The sequence below is a fragment of the Hippopotamus amphibius genome, chromosome 5 (genome assembly GCF_030028045.1).
Source record: "Hippopotamus amphibius kiboko isolate mHipAmp2 chromosome 5, mHipAmp2.hap2, whole genome shotgun sequence".
Classification (NCBI taxonomy): domain Eukaryota; kingdom Metazoa; phylum Chordata; class Mammalia; order Artiodactyla; family Hippopotamidae; genus Hippopotamus; species Hippopotamus amphibius.
The window spans coordinates 102,044,775-102,059,443 of NC_080190.1; the positions used below are offsets into that span (position 1 = coordinate 102,044,775).

Here is a 14,669-nt window from a genome sequence, read left to right on the forward strand (position 1 = left end):
TTACAGAAAGTCTGCCAATCCCTGCCCTAGACTCTTTCCGTTTATCACTTATAACACTTTTTTATTGATCTGACATCTCCCAGCTAGAGGGCTCAAATTAATATACTGAATCCTTCATTTACATAATGAGTTGACCAAAAAGTTCATTCGGTTTTCCCCATAAGATGGCTCTAGTAGTGCTTAGTTGTCTTTAACTTCATTCGAAATGATTTTGTTAGATTGTATTGACAGTTGTCATATTAGCGTGCATTAAAAAAATCAAAATTGGTGAATTTTTGTGTAGCCATTTTAATACTGAAGATGGAAGAAAAAAGCAGCATTTTCAGCATATTATACTTTATTATTTCAAGAAAGATGAAAACACAACTGAAATGCAAACAAAGATTTGTGCAGTGTATGGAGAAGGTGTGCGACTGATCAAACGTGTCACAAATGGTTTGCAGGTTTGTGCTGGAGGTGTCTCCCTGGAAGATGCTCCACGGTCGGGTAGACCATTTGAAGTTGATAGCGATCAAATCAAGACATTAATTGAGAACAATCAACATTATACCACGTGGGAGATAGCCGATATATTCAAAACATCCAAATCAAGTGCTGAAAATCATTTGCACCAGCTTGGTTATGTTCATCGCTTTGGTGTTTGGTTCCACATAAGTGAAAAAAACCTTCTTGACTGTAATTCCACATGTAATTCTCTACTGAAATGTAATGAAAACGTTCCGTTTTTAAGACAAATTGTGACAGGTGATGAAAAATGGATACCGCATAACAATGTGGAGTGGTAGAGATCATGGGGCAGGTGAAATGAACCACCACCAACCACACCAAAGGCTGGTCTTCATCCAAAGAAGGTGATATTGCGTATATGGTGGGATTGCAAGGGAGTTCTCTATTATGAGCTCCTTCTGGAAAACGAAATGATTAATTCCAGCAAGTACTGCTTCCAATTAGACCAACTGAAAGCAGCACTCGATGAAAAGCGTCCAGAATTAGTTAAGAGAAAACGCATAACCTTCCATCAGGATAATGCAAGACCGCATGTTTCTTCGATGACCAGGCAAAAACTGCAACAGCTTGGCTGGGAAGCTCTGATTCACCTGCCATATTCACCAGACACTGCACCTTTGCATTTCCATTTATTTCAGTCTCTACAGAATTCTCTTAATGGCAAAAATTTCAATTCCCTGGAAGACTGTAAAAGGTACCTGGAACAGTTCTTTTGCTCAAAAAGATAAAAAGTTTTGGGAAGATGGAATTATGAAGTTGCGTGAAAAATGGCAGAAGGTAGTGGAACAAAGGGTGAATACACTGTTCAATAAAGCTCTTGGTGAAAATGAAAAATGTGTGTTTTATTTTTACTTAAAAACCAAAGGAACTTTTTGGCTAACCCAATAAAAAACTGATAAAGCCATAAATCTTTAAATAAAATTAGTTCAAGTCAAACTAAAACCACATGTATAGTTTTTTTTTTTAATCATACTGCAGCTAGTTTAAACTAAGGCATTCCAGTTCCAAGTTCAGCATTCTTTGTGCTATGAGATAACTTAAGGTTTACAGACCTTCCCCTTACCTATCTGTAGTCAGAAGAGCCAGGCTATGAATATCTTTTTTTTCATTTGCATGTTTATGCAGTTCATCAATATAATCCATAAGTTTCTTTTCAGTTTGTTCAGCTTTCCATCTCTTCTCTCTCTCTTGGTCTAATTCCTCAACAAGTGCCTAAAAGAAAACAATCTTTTTATGTGAACTTGGAAAAGTTACCTAACCTCTAACTGTCTCAGTTTTCTCTTTTATTATGTGGGAATAGTAGTATCTAATTCAAAGGGCTGTGGTGAGAATTAACCAAAAGAATGGAAGTAAAGCATTCAGAACAGTGCCTGGCACAAAACAGCCACTCAATAAGTGTTAGCTGCTATTATTATTGTCATAATGATTTTTATTATTTTCTAAATATTAAGGCCTTCAAACTTGAGAATAAGGGAACAAAAGCAATAGCATGAAAGGTGTGAAATATTTCAAAAAGTAATAATAATACTATTGGAAGAATAGTACACATTCCAATCAAAAGTATAACCCATTTGTTCACAAGTAAAATAAGGGCGAGTTAATGAAAAATATAAAATAAATCAATGTGAGTAAGAAATTCTCAACATGTGAATGATTAAGGAAAATATTGAAGAATTTAAAAATTCTTGAATGCCTCTCAATTTGGAACCCATAGGTCCAAAACTGGATTTCAGAAGAGCCCACGAAAACCTTGAAATTATACACATTTTATGAGCTTCTCTAAGAAAGTTCCTCTGAGAAGACCCATAGATTTCCTTATACATTTAAAAGATTCTGAGACTCATAAGTTAGGAACCACTACTTTAGGAAGAATTTGAAAATTTAGATTTGTTTTCTCCTCCACAAGCATACAGCAAAGTGATTTCACTGAAATCTGATCTTTAATGTGTAATTCCCATTCCTTTAAAAATTACAAAAATAGTAACGTTACACAAAATCTGGAAATTAGGAAGGGGAAAATAACCTAACCTCATCCCCCAGTAAAATTAGACAAAATATTTTTTGCTCATAGAAGCATGCATTATTTTTCTGGGACTAACTTTGTATTTAAAACTAAGATTATTCATATTCAGTTTTTCTTAATCTCTTAAATCATACCCGGTAAGTGGCATTTTCTGAGCTACCGTTGTTTACTTTAATTATTTCAGTCTTCTGCTTTTCTGATTCTTCTAATGTATTACTGTTCACTAAAGATGAGCTTACATATAATTCTTTAAAGAAAGGTTGTTTCATTTTACGATTACAACTGCAAAGAAAAAAACACAGGAAATAACCCAAAGAAATTTATAATACAACTATTTTTCACAACTTAGGTAACGACAATCTAGCATAAAGAGATCCTTTTATATAAATTTATCAAAGTGCTGACAATCTGAGCAGGCAAAGCTGAAAAGTCAAATCTTTTGACATTAGAAAAGTAAAAAAATATGACCATGAGATAGCTTTAAGGAAGAAGCCAGTAGTATTAACTTCTGTGTGCCTTATTTGAATTTCTAGAAGTAAAAGAAATACCTTATAAAAGCACTGTTGTTTTTACTGTGGTGCTTAATAGTTTGAATAGTTTTGGAATAATATGGGATTTTTGATCTTCGAGGAATTTTTCTACTGCATTCTTTTCTGTTTCCATAGTCACTTTCAGATGTCACATCTGTATCTCTTTTTGGTCTGAGATCTTTCTCAGGAACTTTATCTATTAAAGAATTAGAAGTCTAGAATAAAAAAACCAACAAAAATTTTTAAAAGTTCAATTCGGTATAAACAAATATTACTTGACGTTTTCTAAAATGTTATGAACTTTTTACAAGACTAAAGATTTATAAACTAGCTATGTCTGAAATTAAAAGACAAGGGATTCGGCTTCTGGTGTGGACACGTAAGCTCCTATGAGGTTGATGGTCTCAAGAAAACAATTACAAACTGGGGGAAAATACAAACAAAATAACAAACAAAAACTACCTGGGGATCCTAGAAAGTGAACAAAAGCAAGCTTATTCTAGAGAACTGACTCTTGGAAAAATGACCAGAATGGGTTGTTTTTGCTTTATGGCTTTTAGCCTAAGAACATATCACAATCAGTACTACGTACGGAGTCTTAAAACTCAGGTGGAAAAACCACAAACTGTGGGGTCTAAAGAATCAGAGGGCAGTGTGGAGCAGAGTGCAAGAAACCCAGTAAAGGATTTAAAAAAAGCAGCAGTTAAGTCAAAGCAAGTAAATGTTTGCTATAACAAAATTATTAATACTCTTTGGAGGCCTATAGCAGCAACTAGATTCTCCAAAAAACAACAATCACACTCTCTAAGACAAAATCCAAAATTATTTACAGTAGAAAGAACTAGGAAAATATGACCCATGCTCAAGAGAAATGGCAATCGATGGAGCTCTAACCTGAAAGAATCTAAAATGTTCAAATAAGCAGAGAAGTACTTTACAATAGTGATTGCAGTATGCTCAATGATGTAAAAAAAATGCTTACTGTGAATGAAAAGAAAATTCAGCAGAAAGTAAATATTATAAAAAAAAATGGAAATTTTACAACAGAAAAATACAATGTCAAGTTAAAATTGACTGGCTGGACTAATACAGAATGAGGTGATAAAAGAAAGTTCAATGCAATTATTCCATATGAAGAATACAGAGAAAAAAAGCTGATAAAATGTACACAGCATCAGGGGACTGTGGGACACATCAAAAAGTCTAAATGGAATTTGAAAAAAGAGGAAAGGGAATGCGACAGAGAACTATTTGAAGCAATGATGTCCAAAAATTCTGAAATTAAGTAAAGATATAAATTTACATTTCATAATGATAAAAGGGTAAGTTCATTAGGAAGAAAAAGTAGTCATAAATGTGTATGTGCTTAGTAAGAGAGCTTTAAAATATAAAAAGCAAGTGCTGAGAGAATTAAAGGAAGAAACAGACAAATCCACAGTCATAGCTGGAGAATCTAACATCTCATATTCAACCGATAGAACTAGACAAAAAAAAAAAATCAGTAAAATTAAAATTCTTGCTTATCAAAAGACCATTAAGGAAATGGATATGCAAACCACAGACTGGGAGAAAATATATTTGACAAAACATTAGTATTCAAGATATAAAATGAATTCCTATAACCCAGTAATAGACTAACAACTCAATAAAAATATGAGCAAAATTTCTGAACACTTCACAAAAGATTCATAAGCACATAAAAAAGTGCTTACATCACCGATCATTAGTGAAATGCAAATTAGAATCACAATGAATACTGGTATACACTCACTAGAATGGCTAAAATAAAATCAATGGTAACACCAAACATTGGTGAGGATGTGGAACAACTGAAACAGTCAGTTATACATTGTTGGGGGGAATAAAATGGAACCACCACCTTGGGAAAGCTCTGGCAGTTTCTTGCATAACTAAACAAACACCTACCCTATAATTTAGAAATTCCAGTTCTAGCTATTTATTGAAGAGAAATGAAGACATAAGTTTACAAAAAGACTTGTTCTGTAAGGTTCTAGCAGTTTTATTCACAAACCTGGAAAGAACCCAGTGGTATATCAATAGGGATAATGGAACAATAAACTGTGATATAGTCATACAATGGAATACTATATGGCAATAAAAACAAACTATTGACATACATAATAATGGACTGATTTCAAAGTTATGCTGAGTGAAAGAGCCCCCCCACAAAAAAGCATATACTGTATGTTCCATTATATTAGGTTCTGGAAGGAGTATTAAATAATCTATGGTTAAAAAAAAAAGAGAGAAAAGTGATTGTGGGGGTGGGGTGGGGAGCACAGGAGAGGACTGCCTGAGAGAAGCAGCAGGAGGGAACATTATAGGATGACAGTGATGCTTATCTTCATAAAAGTTTGGGTAACAGGCATATGTATTGTCAATGCAGGGAATACACACATCTCTATTTTACATTAAAAGTGAAAAAAAAACCCAGTAAAAGTAAAAAGGCTAAAAAAAAATACTGAACTCTATAATGATATGCAGGCTTAAGTATTTAAGGGAAAGTATGCTGATATATGTAATTCACTTTGAAATGTGTCCTAAATAAGATAGTTTGATAAATGAATAGATGGACAGACATAAGATGAAATAAGTATAGTAAAATGTTGATGGTGGAATCTAGCTGGTGGGTATACTAGTATTCACTAAGAAATTCTCTTAACTTTGCTCTAAGTTTTAACATGCTCATAATAAAATGGTGGGGAAAAATGAAAAGTTAAAGACAAAACAGCCTTTCACACAGATAATTCTAAAAACCAGTGTAATAATTATAAATCCAATAATTAAGAAGAATAACTGAAGATAATGACTGTAACATAATCATATTATAGCATATTCTCAGTAACTTTACGACTTCACTTATAATGTAATGTATTTATCAACTGAAATTCAAAATTGTATGTTTATCCTTTATACCAAGTAAGTTAGCAAACAAGAACTCCTTTTCCTAAATACTTTTTATATGCATAGCTACAAATCATCCTTTTCTCCCTGGGGAGCTAGACTCCTATTCTTAGCTAAAAGTAGGGAAGAATTATCACTAACTGATTAAGAAGCATGACAGTGGAAACAATACCAGACTGGATAGCAGCACATTTGGGTTTGAAGTGCAACTCTGCCTCACTAAAATAAAGGACTCAAATAAACTGAGTTTCTTTCCTATATAACAAGAAAAATGATATATCAATCCCTACATACTTGATTGAGTTGTTGTGAGAATGAAATGAGAATGGCTTAGGAGAAGCTGAAAAGGTCAGTTCAAATTTAGGTTGTTAAGTTTAAATCTAAGTTCTGACACTGAGAAAGAAGACTCAGCCATTAGAAAAGATGGAAGATGAAACCTGAGGAGATGAAGAGTCTAATAGCTCAGTAATATGTTATTAGTGACGTCAAAGAATGTATCTGCTAGCATTCTTGTCCCAGTTCTACCATGATCTAACTCTGTGGCCCAAATTGAAATCTTGAGGGATTTGTGGCACACAATCCTTATAGTCTTATTCACGCACTCACCTAAGGCAGACCTCATGTTTATCAAGACTGCTAGTGTTATAGCTAAGATAATAGTTCAGGATTATTAAAAATCCACTGAACCATAATCATTCCATAAGCAATTTCCACTACTCACCCCCATTTTGAGAAAAAATTTAAGTATTAAAGTTCAGTTACAAATTTCTAGGTCAGACTGATTTTTGATTAATAGCTTCTCAGGCTACACTCTTTCTCCCACACATCCAGTTAGGGGATAAAGGAAAAATTCATTGCATTCTGGGAGGTGTGGCGTTCAAGATAATAACTGTCAGTATAGATCAGAGCAAGAATGCTAGAGAGAAGGTTGGAGACTCAAATAACAGTAAATTCTAAGAACTATAGATCATCCACATAGTTCAAAGATTTTTAAAACCAGAGAACCAGTAGCAGGGGTAAAAAAGGGATTAATATTTCAGGAGAGCAGAGATTATTTGGTGAGGGTCTGCTGTAAACAGGACTTCAAGCAGGAATTATATAAAATAACTTGCCATTTAGCTATAAGTTCTAGAAGTGGTTTTGACCATTAAACAACTGAAGAGAAAGTAGAGGCCAAAAGTAGCTCACATACCCTCTATGTTATTAATAAGCACTAAATCCAAAGAGTTCTATTTACTAGAAATAAAAGGTGGATGGGTGGAAATAATGTGAAGTACAGCAGACGAAAGGAATTCCATAATGAAGATCTGAAAGAGGACACTGAGGAAAATGAGTGAGAAAAGTATGTTACACCTTTCTCTACCACTAATACTACAAAGGATCCTATTTTAAAGAAAAAAATAAACATACACACCAATGCAATAAATATAGATTGTTTCTGGTTGTTCAGCTTGTATGCAATCTTATTGTACATTTTCTTAACTATTTTGTCTTCAACAAACACATTGCTTAGAAAAGTAGGAAAAATACTTACTTCACTGAGAAGCTGTAAAATTTGATCATCTAATTTCTGAAGTTTCATCTCATTCTGAAAATCATTTTCATGATTAACTTTCTCTGGCTCAGAAGAGGGACACACAGATATAAAGGATGTCAAACCAGTATCCGTTGGTGTACTTGTAAACTGATCCAAGGGAGCTATCTCATCAATAGGTGGTGTTACCACTGGCATACCGTCAATGATCTATGACACAGAAACAAACCAAAATCCTTTAAATTTACACTTATTTATTAATTAAAATTTGAAGATATTAGGAAAAAAAACAGTACTATACCTCATCTTCACTTATATTTAGGGGAGAGTCAGAAGAAACTAAATTATCCAAAAGACCTTCAAAGCACTGTAGACCTGATGAGTTTACTTCTGCCACATTTACTGGTTCACCAAAAATGTTCTTACAATCTAGGATTCTAAGCTGTGGCAAAGTCTGGAGCATAATTGCTCTGTACCCTTGGAAACAAATCATTCAAAATGAAAACTCAACCATAAAAAAAAAAGGTTAATTATTTATAGAATAAAGTAAATTTATCAGCTACCAGATATATCACCTGAATGATAAAATTAGTCCTGGAATGCAACTAATAAACTTGTAATAAAAAACTACTTAATTCTTCTCCAGTATATAATCATTAAATAGAAACCAAACAAAACATACCCCCCAATCCCTCCCAAACAACCCTCCCTCCTGATGAAAGTCAGAAAGTTAAAAAATCATCATTTCTAGATCTATGTTTCATAAAATTGCTTTAAAGCTATAACTGCATGAAACCAGTAGCAATTTATTCCAGGCAGGAAGCCAAACATATCTCTTGTTTATTTGTAATATGATTAGTAAACATATAAATCAGGATGATGTAAATAACAATTTTGCCAGTGCAAAAGCATTAACAAACTTAAACACTCCCGCTCTCTCCTCTTAAATTACATATAACTAGGATTAAAACAGGCAATCTATCAAGTATTTAAGAGTATGTTTATTTTCCCTAAGTACAATTACATATGAGAAATCTGGCAAATTAATATTAATTTGGTGTTTAGGCTAACAGAAACACTTTAATTTTGATAAATTTTAAAACCAAGTAAAATAAGGTGGCTGGAAGAACTGAAAAAGAAAGAAAGAAGTCTGGCAAATCAATATTAGAGATTTTGAAAAAAGAAAAGTAATTTCAGTACTAATTCTGGGGGGAGGGCAACTATGTGCAGAGAAATATCTCATCTAGGAAAGAAAGTGAAAAACAAAGACTTAAACTATAGGTACTAAAGGTTCTTGAGATGAGATTATTAGGAAAAAAAATCCAACTTGTGGGTTAGCAAATTAAAGTTGTCTTAGGAATACAGTTTTTTCCCCAAGAAAAGGGTTTCCCCACAAAACAGAAATCTGCCCTGATTTTTAGGGAGACTCTATCATTATCTGGGCTTAGGAAAATAGTTGATCTCAACTCTAATATATTCTTCTGCAAAGTAAAATCATCAAAATAGGTTTCCATTCTGGGAAAAGCCTTCTCATAGCTGCAAATTAACGAGAATAGAGCCTCTGCAGCTAACATCTACCCAAACACATCTTTAGAATGTACATTCATATTCTGTATTTGTATCTTACTGTTGGGTTAAGCAATTTGAGATAAGTGAGTTCTAGAAATGGAGTCTGGTCTGCTTTACCTTTGCCAACCTCAATGATTTTGAATTAGATCAAATGGCATTTCAGCAGCATCTCCTATATATCTCATATCTTAATATATATCAAGTTTAAGCTTTCTTCTTAAAACAATTATTTACTTATTAATAATTTAACATTCATATGGTGCAAAATTCAAAAGGTACTCAGTAAAAAGTTTTCCTAATATTTCCTGATTCCCAGCTGCCCTTTTCACATTTCCTGATCCCTATCTACCCAATACTGAAGTTAGCCATTATTATCAGTTTTTTGTGTATTCTTGTAAATATTTTATATATATATTCAGCAAACACACATACATGTGTTATCCTTTGCACACAAATGGTAGCCTATTATACACTATGTAACCTGCTTGCTTTTCTTTCTCTTAACAGTAGTATATCCTGGAGATAACTGTTTATCAGTAGCTAAAGAGACTCCATATTCTTTTTCTATGGCTGCTTAGTATTGTAAGAATATATCATAAACACAATTTAATTTTGAGGCATTCACTTATCAAATATAAAACTGTCTAAATAGAATTATCTGTTCAGCTTATATTCCTCTTTTAACAGCAATTTAGTTTGTCTTAATAGAATAACTTATTTGCAATTATATTTTTCCAAATACATAATAAAAAGTTGCAAAGCTTAAGACAAACTCAAGGAGGTCATAAATACAAGCTGCAGGAAATAAAGGAGCTTTGACTATCAACTGTTACCAAAAGTACTACATTAATCATTCATACCTGGTAAATGACAGACAGGATTATCTTCTCCATTTTTCTCCAAAATAAGATTAGTCAAGAAGTGCAATCCTACTGTACATTGAAGTAGGTGATGGATACTATCTATACAATTACTATGTAGTTCAATATATCTAAGTTTATGTTTAATTCCATGAAGGGGCATCAAACCTGCAACAGGAAGAAATTTCTTTTGATGTCACAACAGTAATTTTTCTAACAGCTAACTAAAAATAATTTTTATATAGGTTATACTTCAAGAGGCAAAGGAGTGGCATTAATAAGACCCTGCTGCAAACAGCTACACCTAATGAACAGGGTATCAGTAAAGTCAACTCTTGTTTTGAAGAAACAAAGGTTTGGCATCTCTTTGAGGCCTTAGCCCAGAGAACCTGGACCCTGGTTCTCTTTAAACGAGTGGGCCTTACCAGGCCCATGCAGTTTTATGAGAATAAGAGTAAAGCAATGGTTTCAGGCTCTCAATCAACACATCATTTTTAATTAAGAGACATAAGTTAACACTCCAATTTTGCTGGTTTCAGCATAAAATAAATACAAATAGCATGCATCTGATTTATCTTCCTGGTAACATTTCTTGCACAAGCTTACCTAGAGCCTGTTAATATCAGAAACTAGGTTTGTAACAGAGGCTACTGGAGCCTGGCTCATCTCCTTGGCCGGCCTGATCTCAGCTGCAGCTGAGGTGGACAGAGCACATGCCTCAGAATGTTCTTCAAAATGGAGTTTGTTCAGCAAGGGTTCAGCCCAGAAGAGTGAGGGAGTTAACACCTCCAGGAACCCCTTAACAAAAGGAGAATCATCCGTGGCTAAATGCCCTAGCCTTCCTTCTTTTGGAAAGACCATTCTGAGATGTACTCTACACTGTTCCACTGAAGGTCTTATTTTTCAATTTTGCCTAGTTTAGTACTCTTTATATACAAATTCAACTTTACTCACCTTTTTTTTTCTTCAATGTCTTCAACCTGACTGGAATACTCTTCTCTCCTCAAAGATCCTCATCTGGCTAACTTCTACTCATCTTTTTTACAGGGTTGCCTCTTTTATTTTCTTCATAGTCCTTATCACTGACTTCTGTTCACCTGTCACACCCTCAGAGAAGTCTTCTTTGACCACTCACTACAAGATCAGACTTCTTGTCATACATTCTTATGAGTACTCAGCACTTCTTAGTACCACACTTCTAACTTCCGGTTCCATGTTACTGGTTCTTTCCCTTATGTTGCAACTTCATGTCCCTTTTATGTTTCGATTTTAAAGTGCCCCAGTGCTCATTCCTGGTTCCTCTTCTCCATCCATATACTCTCCAGAATCTCCCACAGTGTCACGACAACCGCAGAACTGATGTGCCAAATCTACAACACTAACCATGATGCCCTACCCCAAAACTGCAGATCATACACGTACACACACACAAATATCTAATAGGGGTCTCAAATTTAAGATAGAATCCTTAATTCTTACCCTTTCATTTCTAAACCTGTTCTTCCTTCAATCTTCCCCATGTGAGAAAACAGTACCATTATCCACCTGTTACTACAAAGAAAACTTATCTTTGATTCCTTTTCCTTGCATTTCCTCATCTCAGTCCATCAGCAAGTCCTATGAACTTCACATGCAAAACCTATGTATTTACTCCTCTACACTATTTCCATTCTAGTCCAAGTCTCCATCATCTCTCACCCAGACAATTGAATCGGCTTCCTAACTGGTCACCTGATTTTCACTCCTATCCTATTAAAGTCCATTCTTCACCCACTCAGTAGCCAAAGTGATCCTTTAAACAGATGTATTAAGTCACTTACTTGTTTAAAGCCTTCCAATGGCTTCCTACTGTACTTAGAATAACATGCAAACTTTTTACCCTGTTTTTGAAGCTGAAGCTATGCTGTAGCCACAGCAGGCTTCTTTCTGTTCCTGAATCATGGCAAGCTTGATCACACCTTAGTGTCTTTGCATGTTCTTAATCATATGAACTGTCATTATTTACTTATTGAAGTGTTTCTGAACATATAAAATATCATCATTCTAAACAATTATCTATTAGAACTCATAGGTTTGCTAATTATATTTTCTGTATAGAAAATATACACAGTAGAGCTCAATGTGCTTTAACAAACACGGTTATATAAACCCTGCAATGGAGATACAGAACATTTTCATCATCCAAATCACTGTGTCCCTAGGTAAATCAATCTTCTCTCCTCATCTTCAACCCCTGGCAATTAATGATCTCATTTCTGCCCCTGTATCTTTGCCTTTGTCAGAATGTCATATAATGGAATCACATAGTGTAATTTTTTGTGTCTGGCTCCTTTCACTTAGCATAGTTCTTTTTAGATTTATCTATATTGCTACATATATCCACAGTTCCTTCCTTTTTATTGCCAAGTAGTATTCCACCCTGTAGATGTATCACAATTTGTTTACCCATTTACCAGGTGATAGACAAGTGGGTAGTTTCTATTTTTTGGAGATTATGAATAATAATATAAACATGATTATATTAAAAAGTGATATAATCATATTAACCATCATGTGCAGGTCTTTGATGAGACAGGTTTTCATTTTTTTCAGGTAAACACCTAGGAGTAGAAATGCATGATTATATGCTAAGAGTCTGTTTAACATTATAAGAAACCTTCAAACTGTTTTCCAAAGTAGTTTTACCATTTTGAATTCTACCAGCAATGTATGCAAGTCTAGCTGCTCCACAATCTCACTAGCACTTTGTAAGTTTTTTTTTAATTAATTAATTAATTTATTTTATTGGCTGTGTTGGGTCTTTTTTGCTGTGTGTGGGCTTTATTTTTAGTTGTGGTGAGTGGGGGCTACTCTTCATTGTGGTGCCCAGGTTCTTCACTGCCATGGCTTCTCTTGTTGTGGAGCACGGGCTCTAGGCGCATGGGCTTCAGCAGTTGCAGCACATGGGCTCAATAGTTGTGGTTCACAGGCTCTAAAGCGCAGGCTCAACAGTTATGGCGCTCGGGCTTAGTTGCTCTGTGGCATGTGGGATCTTCCTGGAGCAGGGATCGAACCCGTGTTCCATGCATTGCCAGGCAGATTCTTAACCACTGTGCCACCTAGGAAGCCCCCGTATTTTAAGTTTTTAAAACTACATCTGTTCTTGTAGGTATGAAGTAGATCTCATTATGATTTTAATTTGCATTTCCTTAATTACTAAGGATGCTAAACATTTTTTTTTTTCACGTGCTTGTTTGCCATTTAGATATCCTCTTGGGGAAGGGTCTGCTCAAACCTTTTGCTTATTTTTTGTGGGAGCTGACATCATTTCATTTATTTGTTTTACTTCCCCACTACAATGTAAGCCCTGTGATGAATTTATTTGTTGTTGTTATTTTTTCATCACTACAGAACAGTGTTTGATACAGTGTTATTTTGTTGTTATTTTTTCATCACTACAGAACAGTGTTTGATACAATGATCTTTGATAAATATTTGTTGAGTGAATGAATGAACTATATTATCCACGATTCACATTTTTCAGTTAAGGAAACTGCATCCAAAGAACAATATACTTTGCTCAACATTACACAGCAGAGTGAGAGCTATGGTTAATACTCAACTCTAATGCATTTTGGGGGGAAAAGGTTTTTAAAAATTAAAATACTATTGCTACTTTGGTTAAGGGTAGGCACAAGGTCATTGTATTTTACTTTTTTGTGTACTAAATACCTGACATAGGGTAGTATTTTTCTAGCAGGGGAGAAAAACAAACAAATGAATAAGACTGTTTCAAATACTGATAAGGATTATGATGATAATTAGAGAAATTTTGCTAGTTCTGAAAGCTACTTTTGAGAATAATCAAACTTTGTTCATTTTATCAGTGCATCACTTTAATCAATTAAAAAATTAACAATTTTTAACCTTCTTAGACATGGTAACGTCAAAAAGAAAAAAAACCTCGTTTGACAGTCAATTTGCTATAGCCTTTAGAATGCTATATACCTATACTGTCCAATATGGTAGCACCAGCCACATGTAGCTTTTTAAATTTAAATAAACATTTAATTAAAATTAAATAAAACTACAAATTCAGTTCCTCAGTGTACTGGCCATATTTCAAGTGCTCAAAGGCCACATCTGTCTATTGATTACCATACCAGACAGCACAGATACAGAATATTTTTATCACTGTAAAAAGTTCTATTGGAGATATTCCTCTCTATATAACAGTATATTGATTAATTATCTAAGATTAAAACATTATTCTCTCAAAGTAGGTCCTTTCTAAACAAGTTTTTTTCTGTTATTGATTACTCTAGTTTTTAATTCAGCTGTAGCTTTAGCACTAGCAAAAAATAAATATGACTGAGAAACACTCTCTAGACAAGGTTTTTGGTCAAAAATTGAATTATTCAGTTCTTCAACATGCAGAGCTCAGTGTAACTCACTACATGTGAAGAACACTCAGCATTAAAGAAAACATAGGCATATCTACTTACCACTAAGATCATTTATGTGGTTATAAGATAAATTCAATCTAGTCAGATTAGTTAGTGCTTCAAGTCCTAAAATAAAACAAAGCCATTACAAGATTCAAATAATCAATTAATTAGAGATATATAGTAATTCAATACTATTTCACACTGCTCTAAAGCAAACCCAAAGTCTGATAACAGTGAAATCAATTTTATTGGTATTTTACAAAATAATTTTTTTTAAAACTGATAACTTTTCCA

At 33.9% G+C, this 14,669-nt stretch overlaps 1 protein-coding gene across 8 annotated transcripts in view; it reads right to left on the reverse strand.

The window, feature by feature from the left end:
* LRRCC1 (leucine rich repeat and coiled-coil centrosomal protein 1) overlaps window positions 1–14,669 on the reverse strand; it is a 37,690-nt gene that overhangs the window by 20,081 nt on the left and 2,940 nt on the right. For 2 of the 8 annotated variants that reach the window (XM_057735207.1, XM_057735201.1), the window contains 7 exons: window positions 14,433–14,498; window positions 9,949–10,116; window positions 7,821–7,996; window positions 7,520–7,729; window positions 3,079–3,275; window positions 2,665–2,812; window positions 1,571–1,719 (listed from right to left, as the gene is read on the reverse strand). In XM_057735207.1, coding sequence (XP_057591190.1) covers window positions 1,571–1,719; window positions 2,665–2,812; window positions 3,079–3,275; window positions 7,520–7,729; window positions 7,821–7,996; window positions 9,949–10,116; window positions 14,433–14,498 — 1,114 coding nt within the window. Of the gene's footprint in view, window positions 1–1,570; window positions 1,720–2,664; window positions 2,813–3,078; window positions 3,276–7,519; window positions 7,730–7,820; window positions 7,997–9,948; window positions 10,117–10,554; window positions 12,442–12,495; window positions 12,549–14,432; window positions 14,499–14,669 lie in introns of those variants that run through there. The other 6 variants (XM_057735203.1, XM_057735206.1, XM_057735205.1 and 3 more) reach the window with 6 other exon arrangements.